Here is a 26,059-nt window from a genome sequence, read left to right as displayed (position 1 = left end):
ACCGTATTATTTTCTATTTTCGTACTATAAATGGGCTTTGCTTACAAACATCAGAGGACAGATACAAAATGTACTGTATACAACTGCAGGTAGCTTCATTTGAGAACAACTTTCTAGAAGAACCAAGTTTCCTGTTGTCTTCTTTTGGAATTGTAGTGCATATGTTGAAACTTGTATATCATTTACAGTATTGAGTCTTGTGCCACTGCTGTACGTGATGTATCCGATCTGGATTAAACAGAGTATGTGCCACAAATACCAAGATGCTGCTGTAGATTTCTTATCAAAAAAAATTCTGGGAGGTTCTTTTGGAGAACTCTGGGTTTTGGCCAAAGCCACTCGAGTTGCATTTAAACAGTAATAACTCCTACTTAAGCAACCATGAATAAAACCAGCAGGATGTCAGAGATGTTACAGGAGAGCAATAATGCAGATACCTAAGCGCACCTCCTAGTGTCCTCCTTCTGAATATCAAGAGCTACAGCAAAATTCATCTTGGAAGCAAAATCCTACCTCATGGCCTTCTCAAACTGTGCAGGCAAAACCTAGGTGAGCATCCTCCCTGGGGCGGTTTGTGACGCAGGAGGAAGGCGGGAGAAAACACTGCAGAAGGAACCATATTTCTAACAAGATACTATGTTCAAAAAGCACATCTTATGCCTTTCTTTTAAAGGGGCAATCTCATCTTGGCAATTCAGTTTAGGCCAAAGTCTTGCACCCTGTGCTGCAGACAGGGCCAGCTTGTTCCAACCACAAAACAGAAACTGCCCCTTAGGAGGTAATAATTCAAATTTTCAAAATTCATTAAGATGAAATTCACATTTCCTACTAGGTGGCCTCTAACACCCACAGAATTAGAGCTGAACAGATGAGGTGATAGGACACTTTCCTCTCTTGCAGTAAAGGCTGACACCCACGAGGGGCCAGCATCACCCCGCTGCAGAACACAACACAGCACCCGCAGCCCCCTGCTCGCCAGGCTTGGGCTGCATTTCTGTGCCACTCCTGAGCTAGATCAATCTTACAGTTCTCCTGTGCAGTGAAGGGAGCCTGAATTGCGTGGTATAAAGCTTAGACCCACCACTCCACAAGAAGGGTGGAAGTGCTGCCAGGGACACCACGGGATTTGCAGAGGGAATTATGCAGGCACATTACGAAATCTCAGGCAGTGAGTGATTTATGCAAGCTGAGTGAAAACATACTCTGTTCCTCAAAATGAATTTCAAGTTGTTGAAGGTGAGCAACCAAGCATTCCTGAAGACACCCATTTCACCAAATTAAAGCATCAAGTCTCAGTGGAAGTACAGTTCATGGTAGGTAGGAAGCTTTTACTAAGAAAATTCCAGCCTTCCACCAAAAAAAAAAAACCCACAAACTGTATCTGCTTTGCTAAACTTTGAGAAATCAAAGAAACTAGAAGAAATCCACCTCTCTGATCCCAAACATACTAAAGCCAGAAGATGAAGTTTCAAAATCAGCATAGAGTTAACTGAGGCTCAATACCCAGAAGCAAGCAGCACTCTCCTCATCCTGCTTTGGGACACCTACATACAGAGCAGTGCAAGCCACAGAAAATGCCAATTACTTTTAGTCCTGACAGGTAATTTCATTTCTAATTAAAGCTTTTCCTGTAAGTGTGGCAAGTCTGATACTGCTGCACCCACAGGGACAGACCAATTATGACTGCTGCACGTTTTCTACATAATTAAACCATCCTCTACTGCACTGTGTACCATACAGCCACCTACACAAATGTTATTTACACAGTGTTAATTAACCAGACTGAAATTAGCAATACAGACATTCACATGAAGGTTTCACTCTGCCTCCTAAGTGCTACAGAATCAGTCCCTGGTGTTTAATAAGAGAACTATGGAAACTGAATTTATCTCCAGCTATAAACACACCATGTAGCCTTTACCATGAATTCATCTTCACCTTAAAAGTCACATGGAAAACAAGTCAAGCAAATAAAACTGGCGCTGGTTTGTATTTTCTCCTTACTGAAGTTTCTTAGGTGTAAGTGGCGGCATTTTCTCTTCCTTGGTTTACTTTGCATTGTTAAGATTGCAACTGAACATCCAGCTCTTTCATTTCCTTTTATTAAAAACCTCATAACACCAGCACTGGAATGCATGTAAGACATTTACCCAGACAAAAGACAAGGTTTCTTCAAATTTAAACCACATCCATTTGTCAATGTACTCTTAGACCAGCAGTTGTTTCCACAGATAGCGTCCCCTCATTGTACCAACCAGCCACCCCAATGGCAGCGTGAACACATCAATCGCTTTTCAGCAGCTCCTGAAAATAGACTGCGTTGGCATGATAGGCACTCATCCACCTGAACTGTCTGTAACTTTCTGTGTACTGAGACACTGCAGCATAGTAGTTTTGCCATGCCTGGTAATAAGATTTCCAGTATCTTTTGTAATCCCAATCCTCAACAGGAACACCATCATCCCAAGAGCTGCAGGAAAAGTCATCTTCAGTTGTTCTCATGCCAGGACTAGGGAAGTGATGATCATGGCTTTGCTTTTGTTTAACATTTTGTTTCAGAACTTTCTTTTTCACTTGATTTTGCTTTGGGACTTGTGACAGCTTCTGAGGCCTCTCTGGTGTAGGGCAGAAACCTGCACGACCCCGACGCACTGGGGGAACAGCATTCACACCTTTCTCCCGTGTATCTGAAAAATCTTCAAAGCCAGAGTTGTCTTCCCTACTACTGGAAGAAGCTGTGGAACTGCAAGAATCATCACTGTCACCAGACACACTACCATTTGCTACCACTTCTGGATAAGGTCCCACCTCTTTCCATTCTACATCACCATTTTTGGGGAGCTCACATTGTTCTCCTGGGCCCGAGTAGCTCCTTAAAATTTCTACCTCTCTATCCAACCCTTCTTTGATGAAATATTCATAGTCTTCAACAAACTCTGAGAAGCTCCAGGGATGGTTGGGTGTGTTTTTGAAAGAAGACAAGCATGGAATTCTGGGAAGATTTTTTTTTAAGGCCTCCTCATCTGCAGCCTGAGCATTATATTGTCCATCCGTTCTGGAGACGGTTTTGACTTGATTCCTCTGTTCTGTGCCACGACTCGAAGTCTGGGGTTTTCTCCTGCCACCTTTGTCTGTATTTGCAGAATTTGTGCACTTTACCTGCTTCTGCTTTGGAGCCTTTTTTGGCCTTTCTACAGAAGAATTATCACCTGGAAGGTTAGAGAAAGGCTGGCGCACCTCTGAAAAGCTATTTTGGACAGGCTGCCGTGCTGGCTTCTCTGGTTTAAGACACACAGTGTCAGAATTCACTGAAGCATCTGTATGTATAACAGGTTTGACTTCTACCTCCCCATCTTCAAACTGATCCATCATCCCAGGAGGTATGGGCTCTGCTCAAAAGAGAGCAAGCAGGCACTCAGTTAAGGCATCCTTCCCTCCAGAACTCAGATGCGCATCACAGTAAAGCAACACAAAACAGCAGATGTTAAGACACATTAAGTTAGAGCTAGAAACTGACCCCTTCCATCCCTGAAAAAGCTCAAATAGCCAGAACTTTTCTTCATTGAAGGCATCAAGAAGTTGATCAAGACAAACAGCACTGCATTACTTGTCACCCGCTTTTTATATCCTACTTAAGCAGATAAAAAATTAGAAGGCAAGGCAGCAAACGCTTCATTTCCAGCTGAACAGCTTCTGGCAAAGCAAGGGTAGCAAATCTGCTGCTGTTTCAATCATTCCTTCCTTCTCCTATGGTCTCCTACAGCCTGAGAAAGGCTTAATACTAGATTTCTGGAAATCCAAGTAGTTAGGTAGCTGCTTAAGCAGCAGCTGGATGAGAGCTCCTCGCCCTATCCACAGACATGCACCAAGTTCATTTCCTAATCCTTCACCCAACTGCGGCAGTTACACAAGGAGTCAAGCACACAGAATGAAAAACCTCTGCTAAAATTAATGCGGACTTGCCTGAAGCCGAGAAGCAGAAAACAACCAACAGAAAGCTGCATTCATAGGACAGAACATACCCGGTAGAGGAAGAAGCTGAAGATTACACTTTTGAGCAATTTTCATCATCATGTTCTCTTCCTCTCCACGGCAGCAGTATGTTACAGATAAACCTAAAGTTCCTGTGATACAACAGAGTGTAGTTACCTATCCAGAGCCTATGAAGCTGTAGTGCAAGCTCAAGAAACCCGTGAGTGTTCTTACCAAAACGCCCAGCTCTGCCAATACGATGCATGTACGTTTCCCAGTCCAGAGGCACATCCAGGTTGACAACCAAATTCACCTTCTCAGCATCAATCCCACGAGATGTCTTGAGAAAATGAGGAAAGAAGGGAATGGAGAATTGAATATGCTGAACATAATGACCTTTATTTAAGTACAACGCATCCAGGAGTAACTGCTCGTGTAGTAAGTTTCAGTTGTTAATAAAGCACCTACAATTTTCCAGCCAGTTTACAGTATTACACATAAAATAAGCATATTTCATTGGACCATGAAAACTAGGGATCATTTTTTCTTATGTCTTCAAATCTAATTCTCTGAAATAACTTTATCTGCAATACTCATGTATGCTATAAAGCACCAACTCACCAAGTCTGTGGAAATGAGAACTCTACAGTGGAACTGCTTTAATTTAGCCATAGCATCAAGTCGTTGATTTTGATTCATATTGCCTAGAAAGACAAAAATGAGAAGCAGATTACATTCTTCAGTTTCATACCCCTCAAATTCTGGAAAACATTGCTTTGTACAACTGTAAATGAGGTAAGAAATAAGGTGGAGAGAAACTTCCTCAAACACCAGTCCCAAATGAGTAAATAAGGCACAAAAACTTGAAAGTAAGTCCATAACAGAAATGCTTTTAATTGCTTTTAAAGAGAAACCAATTATGTAGATATTCAACCCACTTGAAAAACACTGACTTTACGTGTCTTTTTGCTTAAAAACATAAGCCATGGAAGGAAAACACGAAGTAAAAATTCCAGGTGTCTAACAGACATTAGATGGCAACTATTAGCTTTTCACAGAGAAGTTAGTAATGGAACATATTTATATTCAACATCTGCACCTTAAGGAAACACTCTTCAACCTGCAAACGTAAGTAAATTTTCTCTTTACAAGCAAGTCAACGCACTCATCTGGACATCCATAAAAATGACTCAACTTGAAAACAAGAAAGTTTAATATTAGATCAATTTTTACACTGATTAAGTCCTAAAGAACTACAAAGACTCAAATGCTATTCTTAGTTATTTAACCAGAGGCCACGTAAACCAAGATTTAAGCCCGATTTTCCTATTTTAGGTCACATTTATGCACAACTTCAATAGAATCTGAAAGTTTTGAATGGACTTACCTGAAATGCACTCAGCAGGAAAGCCTCTGGATGTCAGTATTTCAGCTAAATGTTGAGCCCTGGCAGAATATACACAATGAAAATCAAAATCACAAAAATCATAGAATGGTTTGGGTTGGAAGGGACCTTAATTGTAAATAAAACTGCAAAGCTAACCACCTCTGTGGTTATGTCTTAACAACAGGCTACTCTTTACAGCCAAGGACAACAGCCCAAAACTGACAGTTTCATCTTTATGTCTACAATAGTCACCCTACAGATGAAAAGGGACAAAAGGACATCACAATATATATATGAGGTGTTTCCATGCTAAAGCATTCCTTTATTTTCAGTATTTCATATTGTAATTTCAGATCTGAAATTTGTATTCTGCTTTGAGACCATACAGAAGGTCTATGTAAGTTTACTTATGACTGGACAACTACTGCTTTCAAACATGCCTTTTTAAAGATCTTATATTAAATTGATTACCTGCTGTGCAAATTTGAGAAGACCAAGGCTTGATTAAATGGAATCTTGCTGAACAACTCCTGTAGGTGCTGGGTTTTTTCCTCAAATGTTTTATGTGGAAGTGGATGGGAATTCACAATTTTGTAATACTGCTTCAGCCCTGAGCACAAAGCAAAACAACCTATCACGTTCAGGGTTTTCACAAAGAGTATGTGCAGTGCTACTCTGCTGCCAATGCACATAACCACAGCTAAAACAAAGACTTGAAATTTAAACAAGGATACACATGTGCCAAATAAGAAACTACAGGACAGGCTTTTCTTAACAGAATGAGATTTTTTGAACTGAAAAATAAAAACAAAACAGAAAACAACACCCACCCTTGATGCTTTAAATACATCAATACTAGAAATAAATACTTTATAAGCTTATCAACTCAATTGTGGAAGGAAACTGAAGAATCACAACATTAAAAGGAAACTATTTTGATTTTAGTATATTCTTCTTAACCTATTGATAACAATATCACTATAAATGAACTTGTACTTACCAATGAGACTTGGATCAGCAGGGTTCAACCTCACGAATGTTGGCTCTCTCATGTACCTGGTCAAAGCATTAGCTAACGATTCAGGGTAAGTAGCTGAAACAGCAAGCACCTGTTTATTGGCTGGTAGTGAAGAGTAAATCCAACTGGAAGACAAAGAAACAGGAATGACTATCAGATACGGATCTAATCTACTGATAAATGCATGAGAGAAATCTTTTTTCTTACTTGATTTGTTCCTGAAAGCTGCCTTCTTCTAGCAGCTTGTCTGCTTCATCGAGAATGAAAAGCCGGATACTGGCTGTATTCAAGTAGTCCAATTCTATGAGCTGTTTTATTCGACCTCCATGTGAAAAAACAAGTAAAAAAAGAAGTAATAAGTAAAATAAAAAATAAGTAAAAAATAAGTAAAGGGAACTTCACAAATATTAGCTGAAAGGTTCTAATGCTGATCTTTGCAATATTTTTCAATTAATTTTAAATAAGCCTAAATACATATATATATATATATATATGGAATAATGTCTCCCTAAAAAAAGCTGGACTAAATGCCTCTGGTACTTAAACCTTTGAGACTACCCCCTATTACTAAAATAACCTCAACCTAAATCTGAAAAGCACCAATTACTGTACAGCAAACTCTCACACGGCATCTGAAGTACACTGAAGCTCAGCCATACCTGGGGAGCCAACTGCTATGTGGCACTTCTTTAGCCTGACTTTGTCCTGGTTCAAGGGAGTCCCTCCAATGAAGACATGGCATTCCAAGCCTTCCATTTTTATTCCTATGGTTGTGATTACAGCATGAATCTGCACAGCAATCTCTCGTGTAGGAGCCAAAATGAGAATCTGTAAGGGACAAAGAGTACATCTGAAAGCTTCAGAATGGCTCCACAGCCTAAAGCTCTGCGTCGAGCTGTGATGATTTCAAACACTGCTGTCCCAAGAGAAACAGTGATTCCCGTGCACAAAGCAAAGCCCGCTCCCTCACCGGCACCATGGCTCACCTGCGTAGCGCTGCTCTCCAGCAGCACTGCATCCAAGGCGACGGTGGAGAACACGCAAGTTTTACCCGTGCCGGACTTGGCCTGCACGATGAGATCTGGAAAGAACCGCCACAGAGGTCACCGCAAGCCTCAGGGTACCCCCGGCCCCTCACCCGGCCCCTCACCCGGCCCTCCCGCTCACCCAAGCCGCAGCGCCCCAGCGGGATGGCCTTCAGCTGGACCGGTGACGGCCTGTGGAACCCAGCCGCCTCCAGCCCCGCCAGCACCGGCTCCGACAGCAGCAGCGACCCGAAGTCGGAGGGGCCGCCGGGCACCAGGACATCGCGCGTTCGGAACCGGCCCTCAACCTCCACCGGCGCCTCAGCGGGCGCCGCCATCTTGGCGGTGGTAAGCAACGAGCGGCGCCTTAGACAAGACACCCTCTTCCCGCGCCGCGCAGGCGCACTGGGCCAACTCCCCACAGCCCGGGTCCCTACCGCCGCGGCCGCTGATTGGCTGCTGGGAGCGCGTGGGCTCCGTGAGGGGAGAATGGCGGGAGGGGGGGGAGCAGGGCCTTGTTTTCTGTTTTATTTCCATCAATATTAACAGTTATTTTCTGATTATTCCTTATAAATGAGGCTTTGAGCCTCAATAGCGCTTACCTACATAGAAGGGATTAATAATGGTGTTTATGAAGCTGGCCTTTGGGTGGGTAAAGCTCTCCAGCCTTCATTAACGCCACTAGGCCACTTCTGTTACGAACAGCACAACATTGAGATGTTCGTTTGTGTTATGAACAGCGTAGGACAAAACCTCTTGAGTGGAAATGATGGGAGATAGAAACCTTGCCATAGGCTCCATGAGCAGGAGCTGTAACTGGAGCACAAACGTGCACTGAAGCAGAGCTCGGGGCATGGCAGGGGGTGGATGAGTCCCAGGCAGGGGGAATGGCAGCCTGGAGGAGAGGAAGGGACGGTCAGGGGAGAAGAACAGGCAAAGGGGAAAAGAACATCAAAAGCTGAGTCAGCAAAAGGTACCAAGTTGGTACGAAGCAAGAGTGGGGCCTGCAGGACGAAGAACAGTTTCAGCTTGGAGAGATTACCTCTGCGAGGCAGGGACAACAGCTATGCCTCAGAGCAGAGGTAACAGGATAGCAGTCTGCATTCATTCTGTTCATTCCAATTCTTGTTTAATTTTTAAGTGGATATTATCATTGATCCTCAAGGGGAAGCGAATCTCCAACATGAGATAATGATCTCTGGATACATCTGGGAAAGGAGACAGGCACAGACACCTGGTCATAACAAACGTTTGATTACGTACAGCCTCTCGTAACCCTTTTAAATTGATGTGATTTAAACAGACAACAGCCAGGAGTGGCTGTTCCCATGGGGAAAGGGCAGGGAAGAGGTGATGAAACAGCCCAAAACAGCCATTGCAATCAACTGCTTCCCCTCTCTTATTTTTCCCACCTATTCCTTTTCTCCCCTGAGGAAAGGACACTGCACACATGGTGCAGGGCAGCCGAGGTGATTTGGAGACAGGCATTATTGCCTGTGATGTGTTGGTAATGAGACCTTCACACCCATCTCCCTAATTCAGAAAGATGCTGGTGTGTCTAGGGATTTATTTGATTTTCCATGGGATGCTGGAGGAGTGGATTCCAAACCACCTCAATGTCTGTTTGCAGAGAAACCCTTCTACACCACGACTGGCAGATTTATTGTCCATCTCCCTTTGCTTTTTGGCTCTGACTCATGGGGCTGTGTCGGATTTAGGACAGGCTCCTGCAGCTGTATCAGTTGATCTAATGGAAGGTTTTGTTCTTCCCTTAACCCTTCCTTACAAGGAAGATCTTAACTCATTTTAAACTGGCTGTGTGTTGTGTACTCTGCCATGAGTCAGTGTATAAATAGCAATCCTCAGGCCTCATTTTACCTCATTGACTCTCATGTCCTGAATTCACAGTGTTGAGGTTCACATGTCAGGCCAGCCAAGAGGAATGTGAAGTTCTGCCATGACATTGCTTTGCTTTCGCTTGCAGTAAGATCCAAAGGAAATATTCCTGCTCAAATCAGCCTTTGGAAGTCTTGACAATTAACCTGAATACTCTGCGGGCAGAGTAGGTCCTGGAAGGATTTAGGTTAGTGAAAGAAGTAGGTAAGTCCTGCTTCTGAGCTGCGATATTCAGAAAATAACTGGTTCTTATGAAGGGATATAAAGTCTCTAATTTTGGGTCATAAACCAACCTACTTTTCGGAACTAAAAGAAAACTTGCCAAGAAAAACTCTTGCTCCCATATCTACTGAATGCATATTTCATCCCCCCCATGACACGGCTCACCACTTTTTTGTCCCTTGACCAGTATTTAGTACCGGTACTAAGTAGTCACCACAGATTTATCCATCTCCTCTTTCTGTGGAACTTACTCTTCATTCACAACAGTTAAACTTGTTGTAACTCTGACAGACTGGGATAAACTGCTCACGGAAAATTTGTATTGGCTTCTAGTATATATGTACTGTGTATGTATTTTAGGAATACATTCATTGTAGATGTGAACATTTCTACCTGCCTTGTCTTACTCTTTTAGCTTCAAAGGATTTGTCTTTCATATCTGCCAGGAGGTGGAATTATTCAGAGCAGTTCTTGGTTTACATCATATTTCTAGGATATTTTTGAAGTGAGATAATCTCATCCACCTCTCCCAGATGTGTTCAGATTAAGACCAGGAACTTTCTCTGTTCTCTGCAGCACGTGTGAGTCACTCTTTGGAGTGTGGTATGTACTTGTGTTTACACTGCCATGGAAACTCTGTTTGTCCTCCGTACAGTAAAGCACATTACAGTGAAAGGGCCATTGATAGTAGCATAGACAGTGATTTCATATTCACCACCAAAAATTGACTCCAAGCACACTGCTCATTCATTTTTCCTTAGGAAAAAAAAAACAAAAAGCTGGATGGCAAGCTACCAATGAGTGGCAAGTCTTCTTTGTTGCTTCAATAATTGGCGAAGCCTTGGATTTGTTCCAGCAAGCCTGATGCATGGAGTTATTATAAATGATGATGATGATGAAGGGGTCTTACATCTGTCTCAGGCTCATTTCCGTGCCCTTCTGCTGAATGGATTTAGTTCCTTGTCAGGCACATCCTTCAGAAGGATCCAGAAGAACTCCACAAATTTCACATGAAATCTAAAGTATGGAGTTGGGGGTTCACCAGAGCTGCTTGGGCAGATGCAGCTTCAGATAAAGAGAAAGCAGACATCAGCATTTTGGGGGAGCTATTTCAGGTATACCAGTGAGAAGTGCCAGTAGTTTGGCCCTGTTGTTTTCCTCCAGATCAGTTCATTTGAATCTGAGATATGCTTTTATACCAAGGTTTCCTCAGTGGTCTTTCAGCTCATACGAACAGGATCTAGGTCACCAAAATGCAGCCAGCCGAGATGTAATCCAATAGTTCTTTAACACAAGCCAGCACAGCGAAGGCACAAGGAGGTTACTCCTGGCCCTCCAGTGCAAGCAGAGGAGTGTCAAGAGCTGGAATTTGGCTGGAGTTAAGGGAATGTCAGGAAGTTTAAGGCCACAAGTCAGTGGCTGCAGACACTAAATGAGGCTTAATGGAAGAAATGGTTACATTCTCAGGGGCAATTTATCGCTTTATATACAAATATAAAACCAGAATTAAAGTTTTGACATTTTTACCTATGAATGTAAGCTGGATGTTTATGCCCCAGTGGATTTAAATAAAGATGGATGTGATTTGGGTCATGCTGCAGCCTAAGTGGGAAGAAATTGCAAAAGGTTTGCCTTCAGTGTGCAAGAAAGTAAAAAAATGAGAGAATTCAGCAATAACCATGCTTGTTAGTTCAGTAAAGAACAGTCACGTGAAAGCCCTGAGAAAGGAGATCAATGAACTGAAAGACAACAAATGAGCTAAGCCTTCAGCTGCAAAGGGATGGATGTTTCCTCAGTTGGGAAGGAATAAGGCAGTTCATGTCAGTGGAATACACCGCTCCGAAGGCGTATTCTATTTTTGCCCAAAGATCTCAGTTTTCATTTTATCCTAAAATAAGCCATGTAGCTTTCTGCTTGAGGGTGTTTGACTCTCAGCTCTGTACTTTCTTGGAGACCTGATTTTCCACTGCACTGCACCATCTGCTCGTGGTTTACATCACGACAGAGCGGAAGGAGTGCAGGGCCTGGCATGAAGTGTTGGTGGTGCTTTGAACCAGTGGTCTAGCAGAAGAGCAAAATGTTGCTTAGTAGGGAAATCCTACAGGAAAACTATTTCCTATCTTCCTCTCCTCTTGCAAGTTCCCAGGAGTTTGGAGCACAGGAATATCCTGGGCTTTTCTTTATTCAATGCTCATGATCTCCTTTATCAGCCTTGCGGGACACGAGCAGCCCTGGAGGCTGAAAAACGGATCAAAAAGATGACCTTAAACAGAAGCCAAACGGAGGCTAAAAACTCTTCCCTGTTCATCTGCCAGCAGATCACACAGTTCAGTGACTTGCAAGTGTTACAGGAGCTTTCTGGAACACAGCATCTGCCAATTGCCACCGATGTGCAGTTGGCCTCCTAAATGCTAGATGCGCTTGACAATATAATATTGTTTAACTTTGATTTGATGCCTCAAATAACCACGTGTCGCTTTTGTGTCTCTTTCGTATTGAAATAGCAAAAGCACTGTGAAAAGCATCAGTTAAAACAAATTCAGGAATGATATAATTTTAAAAAAGCCCTATGATGGTGTAAAGAAAAGGTTGGGGAGAGCATCCTGTGCCAGGGACAATCCCTGGTCTGGTTTCATGCAGTTTTTCAAGATGCCAGGGCCGTAGTGCTTTGTCTAGACACGCTAACCCCAGGAGAACAGAAGTAATTCCCTCTTGATGCCCTAACAAATGTAAAAGGATACCTAAAAATACTGTTCTTCAAAGCTGGCTTGGATAAATTAAGCTCACGGTCAGTTTTCAGCTCAAACCAGCTGAACCAAGGTCCATGAATTACAAATGTGAAGAGAAAATGCCATCATGTATTAGTTTTGGTGCCACACCGCAGGGAAGAAGTATATATATTGCTTTACAAAACAGAGACAGTACAGTAAATTATAACCTCCTGATACCAGAACCAGAAAAGAAATAAAGGTCTCCAGCCACTCAAACAATGCAGAATTCAGTACCCTGAGATTGTGGCTTGTCCTGAAAGTGGATCCTTGTCTGGGGTGCAGATATAGAGAAGGGAAGTTGGGTCCTTCCTTGTGTGTCGGTGATGGGAAGAGGCAGGCGTTTTGCGAGTGTTCTCCCCATGGTGCCATCTCTTTGATTTTTTACCACTGACTGGCTGCTCCAACCTGCCATATGATACTTGACATGCTTGGGTAGCCTTGGGACATGCATAGCCCGACCCTGGGCCGCGGGGAGCAACCAGCTGGCCAACAGCTCCAGCCAGGCTTCAAGAGAAAAACCATAGCTGGGTTAGTTGGCTTGGACTTTAAGGGGGACTCAAGACTGGCAAATATCCCACTAGCATCACAGCATAAACACTGGAAGGGATTAACTTTTTCATAGGGTCATTTCTCTTATACATTAATACATTTAGTGTCCCATGTTCTACGTATCCTTGAGGAAAGATGTGATTTCCATGCTTCCTAAATAGCTAGGAAATGGACACCCTGAAATGAGGCAGGAAATTTTGACCAGTAATAAAAAATATGCTGGAAAGATCAAAAAATGTCAACTCTGGGATGTTTCCCTAACAGCCATGGCACATCACAAATTCCTTGTTTAAATTGGATCTTGACACAAAGGTCAGCTTTCAAAGCTGATTTCCACAAATAAACACAACCCTATTACTGACTATAAGAAATGTTTTCCTTCCAAAAATAAAGACCTGAAAAGGCAAAGATTTTAGCCAGTCTTTGTCAATACTCAGATATATGGGAGAAAAGCAAGGAATTAGGTTTTCCACCCCAAATTTGAAGTAGCATTTCTCATCCCACCAATATCTTGAGCAGTGCAGAATGGTTTGGACAAACCTGGCTAACCCGTGGTGGGGGACACAGCAGTTGTCATCTAAACAACACATTTTTGCATATAAACTGAGAATAACACGAGTGTGAATATACATGTATATATAGAGATACACATGTACGTATATATAGGAGCAGCACTGAAAAAATCCAAACCTTTTCAGATTCAATGCAAAGTCTGATGATGATAGAAAAATGCTTTGTATTTTCTTCCTGCCTTGCCCGTCCATCTGTTTGGTTTCCTGTGGTGACAAGCGGGATTAGAGGTTGTTGATCCTGCCCTTAGAGGAGAGCACCTCGAGCAGGGACAACATCCCCTCATCGCCAGGAAGCTCGCGTGGAGCCCTGTCAGCTGAAACACTGCTTGGGAAACACAGTAAGGGAGAAACCGCTCTTCTGAAAATCAAACCTCCATAAATCCAATCCCAAAGGAGAGTTTTCAGCACCTGTTTCCCGCACTCCCGGCCCGCGCTGCTCTGACGAGGGCTGTTGTGTTGCGGGCAGCGTGGCCGAGGTTCAGCGCTACCGGGGACTCCGGAGCATCCCCCGAGGCTGCCCGGCGGCACCCGGAGCTCGCTCGGCCGAGGCCGTGCGGGTTAATGAACCGCACTAGGGGGGAAGGAGGAGGGGGGAGGCGGTCTCTGCAGGGCGAGCGGCTGGGACCGCGGCAGCGGTAAACTGAACCGGCAAACTTCTGCGCCGGGAGGAGCGGGGATCCCGGCGGTGCCGCTGCTACCGGGCCGGGCGCGGCCGCGCCGGACCCCCCCCCCGCACCGCTCCGACGACTCCGCGGCCCCGGCAGCAGCCACCGCCCCCCGGTGCCGCCCCCCGGCGATCCCCCCCCCTACCTCCCGCCTCCCTCCGCGGGTGTCTGCGCGGAGGGGCCGCGCCGAGCCGGGCCATGGAGCAGCACCTGCGGCGGCTGCGGCAGGAGCTGGTAAGGGGGCACCGGGAGGGACCGGGGGGTCCCATACCCGCGGAGCGGCGGCGGTGCCTGCGCGGAGCCTCAGCTCGGCGGGGCTCGGCCCTTTGTGGCTGGGAGCAGCCGGGCACAGCCCCGGTGCTCCTGGCCGGGGGTCCCACCCGCTGCCCCCGCTCTGCGCGGCCGGGAGGCGGAGGGGTGGCTCTGGGGGTCCCGGTCCGCTCGGATGAGCAGCGCCGCGCAGGGGGCTCCGCGGGCGGCAGAGCCGGGATACCGGGAGCGCTCGGAAACCGGGGGGAACCTCTACAGACATCTCCGGTAATAACAACTTTACAGGAATCAAAACGATGCAGAAGGAGCGCGCCTGCCGCTTCCCATACCCCGCGAGTACTTCTTCAATAGGAAACCCTTTGTCATAAATCAACAGTGTTTTTTCTCCCTCTCGTGCTCCTACTCGGATGGCAGCCTCGCTCGCTGAACTTGCATGGGCTTGTCCAGGAGCCAGAAGGTGTTGCTATAGTGGGGCATGCTAGGGGCGGATTAGGAAAAGGGAACTGATACTTCCCCAAATAGGGTTCCACCGCTCGGTAGGTCTGGCTGGGTAGTCGTGCCTTGCTCGGATACGTAGATAATGAGAACAAAAGGGGAGGACAAGGCAGAGCAAAAGCGGGTGGGTGAAGTTTCTGGATGCACAAAAGCCTCCCAGTTTAGCGCCTACAAGGATGTTGATTTCAGATGATCTTTGTGCAAACTGGAGTTTTATAAATACAGTAGTGCTGTCCTGCCTGCATCACAGCAAACGTTCCGTGTGTAAGCAACACCGTTTGGGTGAACACAGACACACAAAGCTGTGGCTGTGCCCAGGGCAGGACCAGGCCCCCACTGGGGACACCTAAGGCCGGCTAATGGGACAAATCTCACGGAGCAAAGGCTCGAACAGCAGCATTTTATCCCCAGTAAAAGTGCCAGCCAAGACTGACATTTAACCTGCCAGCAACTATAAGCGCTCCTGAGCAAACAGAGGAGCTGGAAGAGACACTAAAACAAAGGAAAATGAGTCACTGGTGTACTGTACACCAGGGTGACGGATGAGATGTAAACTGGGATGTGTACAGTGTATACATGTGTACTTCTATGCACTATCCCTGGAAAAGTTCGAGGCCAAATTGGACAGGGACCTTAAAGCTCATCCAGTTCCAGCCCCTGTCACAGGCAGGGACCCCTTCCACTAGAGCAGCTTGCTCCAAGCCCCTGTGTCCAACCTGGCCTTGAGCACTGCCAGGGATGGGGCAACCACAGCTTCTCTGGGCACTCTGTGCCAGCGCCTCAGCACCCTCACAGGGAACAGCTTCTGCCTCAGAGCTCATCTCAGTCTCCCCTCTGGCAGGTTAAGGTTAAAGCCATTCCCCCTTGTCTTTTCGCTTCATACCCTTGCTATAATGCAGTAATGAGTTTTTTCACATTGTAAAAATGCAACAATTTTTATTATACCAATAAAGCAAGACCTCAGCCTGGCAAAAAATTTAAGTATATGCTTGGCTTGAAAAAGTGGGAAGGAGCCACTGTCACCTTCGCCACTCGTGACAGCTGGGAGCAGCCTACATCTTCATACGTTTGGCTTTTACAAGTCACATTCTTTCCCTGTTCCACCTCCCAGTTTTTATTGCTGCAACTTGAAAACTTCCTTTGACAGCAGGTTCTCAGGGTATCAGTGTGCAGCCTGGACGCTGCTGTGAGTGCAGGCATGTCCAGGACAGCCTGGAGGGGGACAGCGGGGAGACCCTGTGCTTTACAGCAGATCAGTAACCTTCAGGAGGAACCAAAGTGAGCTGCAGGTTGCATTTAGTGACGGTAGGAGGACTGTATTAATTAAAACAAGCATAAAGGATATCCTGAGCAATAATGGCTTTAAGAATCGATCCTGTCAGGATAGCCTGGAATTAAAATAGATTAATGTTCCTTTAAAGACCAGCAAGCAGTGCGGGAGACAGCTGGGACCATCTGCATTGAATGGTGAGTGGGAAGTGAGCCTCCTGACCCTGCTTCTTTACCACTTTCTCCATTACTGGGCAGGTCATGCCTCCAGACATTAAATGCACCATAACCAAGACTCATGCTAGAGGAATGATGAGAAAGTCTTGGCCAGATTGAGACAATGAGCCACCTGTGTGCAGCAAAATGGGAGTCCAGTTCCAGGGCATCACTGAATGCAGAAACAGTGATTTGTTTGCATTATGGCCAAGGAGCAGCTCTGGTTGGGGGGTACAAGTGCTGAGCACCCAAGGGGTGTCACACAGGGAAGTTCTGCCGAAGTGCCCTGTTCGAGGAGCCAGCCTTGCTGAGGCTGGTCAGTGTAACACATGGGAGGTGGAGGTCGTTCAATCAGCAGCAGTTTAGATGGTCTTGATGTAAACCAGGCTCTGAGTGGTTTTGAGGAGGGGATTTTCTCACTGAAGAGTGGGTGTTGGCACAGCTCCCGGTTCCCACGGAAAGGTTATCTTCAGGTGGAACTCTGTCCCCCACTAGAGTGGGATTTGAGAATTCCAGCTCTGGTTTTTCTTTCTGCTTTGTGTATTAAACCCACATTTACATAACTGTGCTTATGCTACTGGTATGCCCAGACATTCTTATGCTGGTCTTTGCCTTACCTCTGGGAAAGCTTTGCCATGACTCCCAAGGATGAATCTGACCCTTTTTATTCAATGAGATCTCCCCTGTTCCAGTCGCATGTTTTCCATTGTAAGCTGATAGCTTCTGGCATGTGTGGTGTCCCTGTGGTTGGAATTCATTCAGAAGCTTCCACATGCAAATGCTTTAGAGCCAGGAGAGCCTCAGCTGACACAGCCATTCATCCCAAGGGGATGTGGGCTTGGGGGCAGCTCTGCAGGCAGATCGATTGCTGAAGCCAGGGTCCTCATCCCAGTGCCAACACCAGCCTGTGGAGCAGTTTTGGACAAGCCATGCCAGCTCCCTGTATGTAGAAAACAGACAAGACCTTGTTCACCTCCTCTGGAAACCACTGGAGATTTATGGACATAGTGTGGTTTGTGAGAACATGCAGGGCTGCTTTGTAGCTCTGGCGTGCTTCTCCACTCCTGTCCTCTGCCCTTCACATAACAGTTGTGAAATGTGCCACAGGGCTTGTGAATCTTCCCTTAATGCAATCAATTCCGATACCAAAAGCCCTCTTGACTTTACTGTCTGGATTCAGGGTCTGGAAACATCCTTCTGAGGCACAGAAGTATTGTGTCTGCTTTCTGAGTTACAGAATGTTATCTCAGCTGAAAGATCAGATTTAACAAGAATTGTCTTGCTCGGGGATTAGCAGAGAGGAATTTCATTTCCATGTCTCATGCTGCAGATGGCATTACCTCCATAAATGTTCTGACTCGGGGATTGTTTGCATTTATACATAGCAACATCAGCACGTGTAGCATGGGATTGGCGTTTTGAGGCTCTTCTGCAACAGGAATAAATCATTTAGTATCTAGCTAGGGACTGGCGAGTTCATGGGCAGATTTATCTTGCAGTTGGGGTTTGTATGGCTGTAGTGGGCAAGGGGTCACAGTCGAGTTAGCTGTAACTGTAGTTTGCATGTTTTGGTCTTTCTTGAGGAATCCAGGATATTTCTGGGTTTTCTGTTGCTTTTGCTAGGAGGAAAGCCATTAAAGTAGGCATTTAAAACCAATCTTACGACTCTTGTCTTGAGCTTCTGAATGTTCTCCTTGCACATGCATCATAAATGCATCAAATTATTGAGTCTGATAGAGTCTGACTCCCTTCTTACACTAAATTATGTCCTGGTAGATAATGTTTCTTGCTATGAATATCTTGCAGGAATAGAACATTTGGTCTGTGTGAAAAATGCAGCAATTATTTTTACTCTTTGTCTCACACTGGCTCCTATTCTGGTAACTGTGTCATGCTCAAAAAGGAGTCTGCTGTGTTTTCATCACTGCTGTTTCTAAAGGGGCAGCTCTTGTAACGTGCAGTGTGCATGAGTGACAGCCACCAGGTCTAACATCACTGCTCACAACTCCAACCGGTGGAAACACTCAGCTCCATTTGTGTCCCTGCTGATAAAGCGGTCCCTTTAAGAGTGGCTTCACCCATCGCTGCTTAGAAACTTGGGTGGTTATCTCAGCATCTCATTCCTTGCTTGTGCCTTCAGGGAAGGTGCAAAGGAGTAACTTGACAGCAGATGTCCTGTCACATATAACCCGGGGAGAGAAAAAGCAGTTGTGGGCTTTGTCTGCTTGTTTATTTCCAGAGAAGACTCCTAAAGAAGATGATGAACTTTTTTAGCCTCCCAGTTGCACATATTCAGGAATGTTAAAAAACAGATCCCCAAGGAAGCAGACTGCTGGGCTGAAAGCCAACACGTTTAACCATCATCTTCAATGGTCAGTCTGTGCATCAAGGCTTGTTAGTCTCTCTTATCCTTGGGTTGTGAGTGAAAGTCTGAAGGTTGGACTTCTTTTTGATCCATTTATGTCCTGGTTGTAGAGAACTGATTTTCTAATTTGCCTTTAAACATAGCAAGTGTGTTTGGGAAGCACAGAACAGTATCATTGTAATGGAAAGGAAGGCAATTGAGTAAGGAGGATGGTTAATTGAGCAACACCATGGTAAACATCTGTTTAAGATCTATTTAAACTATTGAGAGAAAAGAAGAATCCTCGGTAAAGTGTCATCATCCTTCTTCTTTCAGCTAAATTATGAGCTCACATTTAACATCCTCATTTACACCTAAAATACTCTGGGAGGACAAGAAGTGAAAATGAGACTCGACATTCTTGTGATAAAATACAAAGACAAAGAGAAGATTGCAGGCCCTTGGCATCCATCGGGGGAAAGAGAAAGGGGCAACATGAAGCAGGAAAGCAGCTCTCTGAGCCCTGCAGCATGCTCTGCAGAGTTATGCCCAGCCACAATTGCAGGCTTGTTGAAGATTAATCTAGTGAGTGACCCAAAGGGAAACACGGAAACAATACCATCAGCTCAGCAGTTCTGAAATAACTTTGGTCTCTCTTATGTCATCCTCTTTAAATACCAATTGTTTGTTGCTGGGTCTGTTGCCTATCAGCACTATTATTAAGTACTGCTATTTGCCATTTGTTCTTTCCTGTCCTCTTAGTAATAACTTCCTCTCTTTGCTTGTCTTTTACCTAAGAGCTGGACATCTGTCTTCCTCCTCATTACGACAAACACGCTCCGAACTCTTCTTCTCGGTTCTCTGTGCTGAGCTGAAAGCCGTGGTGCGTTAGTTGGGTTTTTCCTTTTCCCCTTCAGCATCCCCAGGCTGCTGCAGCCCTGGGCAGGCCAGATGTGTGAATGGGCTGGGAGTGCAGACAGCTGTGGCTCAAGGGAAATGATGGGAACTGAATCCTGAGAACTCTCTGAAGGTAGATGCTAATAGGAGAACATTAGTTCCCCAGGTGGGTTAGAAAAGTTACTTCTTTACTTGGGAAGTGACAAGTAAAATGTCCCTTATTTGCACATCTCAGGTATTTGGGGTTGAATTTGATAAAATGCCAGTGTCTGGTAGAGGCTATTCCTTGGGGCAAGTTGTTCTCCTGCTGTGCTAATCAGTGCTGGAAGATCACTGCTGTATAAACTGTGTAAACCCATTGTGGTTGTAGTCTGGGAATAAGTATGTTGAGGCAGTCATTGAAAAGGCTTGGCTTACAAAGCAAGCCATGCCTGTGCTACTCAGAATGTAGATTTCCAATGTAAAAAGCCTCCGTATCTGAACTCTGACAGTTTTGCAGGATGCTTCCTGTTTGATTTCCCCTCTCATGTTGAATATTCCTTGATGCTCATTTGAAAGTGCTCGAAAAGCTTTTGAATTTTACACTCAATTTTCAAGGTCTGGGGTGACTGTCATTTAAGCAAGCTTTGCTTTGAAGAGGCATTTAGCCAGAGCTGCCTTGTTCGTGCCTTCACAGAAGGTAATGTCTTATTGCTGGAGAAAGGAACATTTAACATCACACACTGAATCCCAGCCACTAACATAGAACACGCACATCACAACTGGGCTTAGCCCTGTATGTGCCTGTGTTGCTATAAAAGGCACGTGTTGGCTTGTTCAGAATCAGGCTAACACTTTTTCCTGCCAATTTTTAGGGTCTGCAAGAGTTTCAGGAATAATAATAATGAGATTTCAATTTGAGGCATGTGATTTTTAAGTGTTGTATAGAAATCTGAACATCTGCAAGTTGTCATAGTCCTAACAGGGCTTTTCTTGGAAGCAGACGTGCCAACCAACCACTTGAAGCACAAAATTAGACACCAGAGTCCCTTGAAATGCTGACATACTTGTGAACAGAGACCAGCAGATACAAGAAGGGAGGATGCTGCTGAGCAATATCTGTGCTAGACCAAAGGTTTTGCAGTGAACGCAGTTTCCCCTGTGCCCTGCTCTGCGGCTCCTCTGAATGTGGGGCCCATTCAACAGCAAGTTTGGGATTTACAGCTCAAACACACACAGGACGGCACATCTCCTGATGCCCCGTGGTGGCCAGCTTACATAATGTCACTTGCATAACCTCAGCAAGTACAGTTAGGGTCTCTCTCTGTGCCAGATTAAGGCTCTCTGGGGTTTTACATCACATTCACGCTCTGTTTGGAATTGCACTTCATCACAAATTCAAGCTCCAGCTTTCTTGTAGGACAAGACAAGGGGGAATGGTTTTAACCTGCCCGAGGGGAGACTGAGATGAGCTCTTAGGCAGAAGCTCTTCCCTGTGAGGGTGCTGAGGCGCTGGCACAGGGTGCCCAGAGAAGCTGTGGCTGCCCCATCCCTGGCAGTGCTCAAGGCCAGGTTGGACACAGGGGCTCGGAGCAAGCTGCTCTAGTGGAAGGGGTCCCTGCCCGTGGCAGGGGGCTGGAACTGGATGAGGTTTAAGCTCCCTTCCAACCCAACCCAGTCTGGGATTCTATGAAATAGCTCCTTTGTCCAGAAAGAAAAGCGCTGGATTCTGAGCTTTTGGGGCTCAAGTCTTTTCTTGTCTAGGGAGACTGGTTCTGCCTGTGAGAAAGAACCACACTGACAACTAATTCTGCCTATGAGAAGCTAATGCTTGGTAGATCCTTGCTGGCTGAGGCATGCACTGTAATGCTACCACCCATCAGGGGCAGTTAATTGAATCAAGGAGTTGAACAGTGGAGCCGGCAGCATATGCTGAGGGCTTGATGAGCCCAATCATTACCGCAGGACCCTCGTCACTCACCACGGCACAATTACAGCCCAGTGCCAGCTGGGGGATTTGATGGGAAGTGGCCAATGAGGGGCCAAGCTGGCTCCAAATCCAGCTTTTTGCAAAGCCCCAGATAAAGGAGACTCGCATTAAGGCGGCGAGAAAGGTTAGGACGAGAAGCATTACAGCAAATCTGGAGAGGTAAGGTGATAGTTTTGTCTGAGGCTTGCAGAGCATATGGCCCCAGGTTTTGAAGGGGTAACCCAAGAGCTGGGCTAGTGTGTAAGTGGGGCATTATTTGCATGTCTGCAGAAGTAGAGGTTTCTTTGCTGACGTTAAACAGTTGGATAGCTGGAGACACCTGATAGCGTAACTGGGAAGCTAAACAGAGATTTTCTGTACCTTCATAGCTTGTGCGCTCATTCCGGGTGATAAATGCGTTTCTTGGGAGTGAAGCTCTGGAAACCAATTGCAACGTGGTGGCTGGTTTCAGGTTCTGGGGTTTGAAAAGGAGATTTGTGGTCAGAAACTGCTGAGGAGCTTTCCACTTACAGGGCTAGGTTGCTACAGAGGGGTTTTTGGCGAGTGCTCTTTCTCGCTGGTCAGATCCATGCACAGAAATGGAACTAGAGCAAGTAATTGAGCTGACTTAGTTAAAATGAAGGAGATGTGAAGAAGTGTGATGATGTAAAGCTGAACATAAGATGCATTTTTGCTTTCTCACCCGAAGCTTGAGCTCCATTGTTGTACAGAAATTGTGACAGCCTTTTAAACTCTTTATGGACAGCAGAGGCTGAAGGTTTTCCTAGACACTGTTAATCTCTTTGGCAAACCACCTTATATCAGAGCGACATGGCTTCACCTCCAGCCCTGCTGTTCTTCCCCTCCTTCCCATTCCCTACTGCCCCTCTCTGCTTAGAAAACAAGTGGCAGCTGTTGGAAAGTAGAACCCATTTGTTTTATGATGCTGCTTTGGAAATATGATCCAGATCCTGCATGAGAGCACACAAGCAACAGAGCGAAAGAGCAGTGAGTTTAGAAGCTCTGGAAAATAACTTGCTTATCTTAAGTCTAGTAAAGGAACTTAAATCTTTATAGCAAGGCTCAGGGATAAAGCAGAACTACTTGAGATCCTAGTGTGGAAATTGAAGAGATTGATAGTTTAATGTGAGTAATTCTAGAGTTTGTCAGTTGTTTTGTACAAGATTAGCACACTGAAATCTCTGATTATCCTGCAGCGAGAGGTGCCTGTAATGAGGGTGTTGAGCTCTGAATCCATTATTCTGTAGTAACAATGCGATTCTTGTTGGGGTTATTTCTCATTTACTTGAGCGCTTTAGGTAAAGAAACAAGGCTCTCCATGGAAGGCACTTGTGTTCGCTGTTCTGACTCCTGACTTCAGTTGGCTACAGGCACAAAGGAGAATATGCTATGACTGGCAACAGCCAAAACCATTCATAGCTCTACACCTTGGCCTCTGCCAAGCAATTAATGGAAACAAGCTATTTTTGTTGTCAGGTCAAAAAACCCACTCCTGCCAGCTCCTCCTCTTCCTAGAGGGAAACTCCTAGGAAAGTCTAAGAAAAATCAATTGCTGTTCCATGAAATGGATGTAGTACAGGTAGGATGCATCTAAAACGTAGTGGGTAGGAAGAGGTGATGTTTCAGCAAGCTGCTCAGCCCAGCTCTCCTGCCCTTGGGTCGGGGTTTTCTTGCTCTCTCCTGGCAACACTGACACTATCCCTGCTTCCCTCCCCAGCTGTCCATGAAGGAGGTCGGAGACGGGCTGCACGAGCAGATGAACTGCATGATGGGTGCACTGCAGGAGCTGAAACTCCTCCAGGTCCAGACAGCTCTGGAGCAGCTGGACATCTCAGAGAGCCGAAGCCCTGTCTCTGGCACTGAGCAGCACCAGTGCTGCCGAAGGAGCAGAGACAGGCCCAGGGCCCAGCAGGATGAGCAGCCACATGGGGAGGAATCGGAGGACCCCAGCCCCTCATCCCTCGCCTGCACTGTGCCACAGTCAGTGGGTTTGTGCCCTCCCACTGCACTCCCAGAGGTTGACCACCTTGGAGACACCCTGTCCTCCTCCAGGAGCCTCTGTGCTGAGGATGCTTATCACCCAAAAGGACCTTCCTCTGTGTTGAGCAGAGCACAGCCCATCCGCCCAAGAACATGCGAGCCCAGCCGCCAGGGCACAGCTGGGGGGTGGCCAGCATGCCAGGAGTGCCTGGGGTGTGATGATGGCCACGACTGGACATCCTCCCTCATGTCCCAGAGCAGGAATCGGCAGCCATTGGTCCTGGGGGATAACATCTTTGCAGACTTGGTTGGGAACTGGTTGGATCTGCCAGAGCTGGATAAAAAGGGGGAGAAGAGCGAAGTGTCCCTGTCCATGAGCAGATCCCAGGAGCTCTGCAGGAAGTTCTCCCTCACAGCCAACATCTTCAAGAAGTTCCTGAGGAGCGTTCGGCCAGACCGAGACAAGCTGCTCAAAGAGAAACCTTGCTGGTTGCCACCTGAAGACAAACAGCCCGAGATTTCCAAGAGACCCAAAAAGATGAACAAACTCAAGGGGACATTTTACTTCCCACTGCATGGGAACATCCAGAACCATCACAGCAAAGCAGAGAGGTGCCCAAAGGCAGAAAGCAATAACGAGAAACCCCGAATCGGCACTAAGAAAGTCCATGATACCATAACCTACACCCAGTCTGGGTTTGACATCAATACGGCTGTTTGGGTCTGAGCTTGGTGGTGTTCTCTGCTCTGCCAAGCAATTGTTTCACACTGGAGAGGAGCTGGAGGCCGTACACCACTCCTCAGGAGACCTCAGAGCTCTCAACATAGACTGAGATGAGTCCTCTGCAAAGCTTCAGTCACCTGCACGTGGCATTTTCCAGAGGACTGAGGGACTGATACTGCAAAAAGAACCAGAACCTTGAGCAGCTTTAGGGTGAGTGGTGCCCCAGACGACCCGCTCCTGGAGCCTGGCTTATGAGCACCACTTCAGGCCCATTCCATCGTCTCCGATAGCTGCAGCACAAAACTCACTGTGTGCATGTGTGTGTACGTGTGCAAATTATATAGTTTTTTAAAAAGATCTATTCCTGCTTGTGTGCACTTAAAGCTGGGTTAGAAGCCAGGCACCTGAAGCACTTGTTAAATGGGAAGAAATCAGTTTGAATTTGTAAGACTCGAGCAATTGCTAATGGCGAGGGGGGATGACCCCCAGTTTTGGTGCATTTCAGCTGTGGGGTTTGCCCCTTAAACTGCATCTCCCTTGAGCTCCCAGCATATCCCCTTCCTCTGCCAGTGAAACCAATAGGACTCGAAGATCCTTTCATGGAAGCTGGTGGCTCCAAGCTGTGATTTTACCTCTCCCCCCTTGCCCTTCTCCCCACGGGTCACACCAGATGCCGTGTTGCGAGAGTGTATTGTTGAGGTTGCACCAAGATATGAAATTGCAGCAGATATTTGTATTTGTTGTTTCCTAGTGCTGTTGTGTACAAACCTCCTCTTGACAGAACCTCCTTCCTCACTGTCCGGCTCTCCAAGAGTTACCAATAAAGCCACACTGGGTCTCCAGCATGCTACAGAGCATGGGGTGACCACAGTCCTGCTTTTCTCCAGCACAGAAGCCTCTGTGTTTCACCATCACGAGCCCAAAGGGCCAGGCTGGCAGGGGATGGAGCAGAGAGCGCGCTGTTTGTGTCAGCCTGTTCCCAGCCGGGAGCTTGGGGAGCAGCCAGGAGAGTTTCCATTCAAGGAGAGGTTATAAATCATAGCAGGGAGAAGAGCTGCAGCCAGAGGTCCCTGCCAGGGTCCCAGCGCTGCTCTGGAGGAGCCACGGCCCATGCACATCCCTGAGGGCCTTTGGGTAGCACTTTAATATCCATTGCATGGTAACGCTTCAATATCACAGTGTGGGGAGCAGCAGAGGGAGAAATGTTTTGGGGGGGGGAACAGAGGGAAGGGGCTCAGGGCTGTGCAGCCCCTGGCTTGGGGATGGGGACTCCGCAGGCCCTGCCGTGGTCCTCTCCTCGCCATCCCTGCAGCTAAACATGACCCAGGCAATTCCCCCCCAGCTCCATGAGCCCCAAACCTGAGAGCACAAAGCCTGTGGATCGCAGCTCCCCCCTTCCATTAGCCATGAGGCTCACCAGATGCTCTGGGTGCAGCAGTGTTATGTTGCACAAACCTGTTCCCCTCACTCCAAGCTTGGGAAGGGGCTTATGTGTGAGCAGTAGTAGCTTTCTGAAGCATGCAATCCTATTCCCGTTGTAACTTCCCAAGACACAGGCCGCTGGAGCACAGGCATGAAGGGAGGCGATTTTTTTTCCCCTTGCAAATTAAATATAGGCACAAGACAAGCCCCATTTCTGCCCATACAAGGAGAGGAGCGGGTCAGCCTCTGAAAGCTTCGCTCAGCACATTTCAGGAACCTGACTTACAAGCTTTTGTTTTGCCTCCTCACACGCTGTAGGTCTGCTTGGTTTCCCCCTTCATTTCTTTGCATGCTAAAAGGCTGTTTCTAAAGCATTTTGTTTTCCTCCTCTTTTGT

At 46.3% G+C, this 26,059-nt stretch overlaps 3 protein-coding genes across 5 annotated transcripts in view; 2 read left to right on the top strand and 1 right to left on the bottom strand.

The window, feature by feature from the left end:
* RHOC (ras homolog family member C) overlaps positions 1-26,059 on the top strand; it is a 421,559-nt gene that overhangs the window by 391,805 nt on the left and 3,695 nt on the right. The gene's annotated exons all lie outside the window — the stretch shown is intronic.
* DDX20 (DEAD-box helicase 20) lies at positions 2,087-7,785 on the bottom strand. The gene is made up of 11 exons (XM_062626575.1): positions 7,545-7,785; positions 7,364-7,458; positions 7,037-7,205; positions 6,585-6,699; positions 6,360-6,502; positions 5,831-5,969; positions 5,360-5,418; positions 4,594-4,676; positions 4,207-4,312; positions 4,023-4,124; positions 2,087-3,389 (listed from the first exon to the last, which is right to left on the bottom strand). Exons 1-11 carry the CDS (start codon positions 7,738-7,740, stop codon positions 2,284-2,286), a joined length of 2,313 nt encoding a protein of 770 aa, XP_062482559.1. The 5' UTR covers positions 7,741-7,785; the 3' UTR covers positions 2,087-2,283.
* INKA2 (inka box actin regulator 2) lies at positions 14,177-24,977 on the top strand. 3 transcript variants are annotated; one of them, XM_062626564.1, is made up of 2 exons: positions 14,177-14,311; positions 23,255-24,977. In XM_062626564.1, the coding sequence occupies exons 1-2, from the start codon at positions 14,276-14,278 to the stop codon at positions 24,242-24,244; spliced, it is 1,026 nt and encodes a 341-aa protein (XP_062482548.1). In that variant the 5' UTR covers positions 14,177-14,275; the 3' UTR covers positions 24,245-24,977. The 3 variants fall into 3 exon arrangements, with proteins under 3 accessions (XP_062482548.1, XP_062482550.1, XP_062482549.1); XM_062626566.1 differs by lacking the exon at positions 14,177-14,311 and adding an exon at positions 16,292-16,309; XM_062626565.1 differs by lacking the exon at positions 14,177-14,311 and adding an exon at positions 22,735-23,116.

This window comes from Pezoporus occidentalis, unplaced genomic scaffold (assembly GCF_034315485.1).
Source record: "Pezoporus occidentalis ecotype Australia unplaced genomic scaffold, CSIRO_AGI_Poc_V1 ctg294, whole genome shotgun sequence".
In the NCBI taxonomy this organism is placed as follows: Eukaryota; Metazoa; Chordata; class Aves; order Psittaciformes; family Psittacidae; genus Pezoporus; species Pezoporus occidentalis.
This window is presented reverse-complemented; position numbering and strand designations above follow the sequence as displayed.

What these genes read in the sequence shown, in the direction of transcription:
- INKA2 (XM_062626564.1), top strand. Translation starts at nt 14,276, where the DNA reads ATGGAGCAGCACCTGCGGCGGCTGCGGCAGGAGCTG. An exon ending in GGCGGCTGCGGCAGGAGCTG is followed by an intron (nt 14,312 to 23,254) that starts GTAAGGGGGCAC and finishes TTCCCTCCCCAG; the next exon opens with CTGTCCATGAAGGAGGTCGG.
- DDX20 (XM_062626575.1), bottom strand. Translation starts at nt 7,740, where the DNA reads ATGGCGGCGCCCGCTGAGGCGCCGGTGGAGGTTGAGGGCCGGTTCCGA. An exon ending in TCCTGCTGAGTGCATTTCAG is followed by an intron (nt 4,677 to 5,359) that starts GTAAGTCCATTC and finishes TTGTCTTTCTAG; the next exon opens with GCAATATGAATCAAAATCAA. An exon ending in TGGCAGAGCTGGGCGTTTTG is followed by an intron (nt 4,125 to 4,206) that starts GTAAGAACACTC and finishes GTTGTATCACAG; the next exon opens with GAACTTTAGGTTTATCTGTA.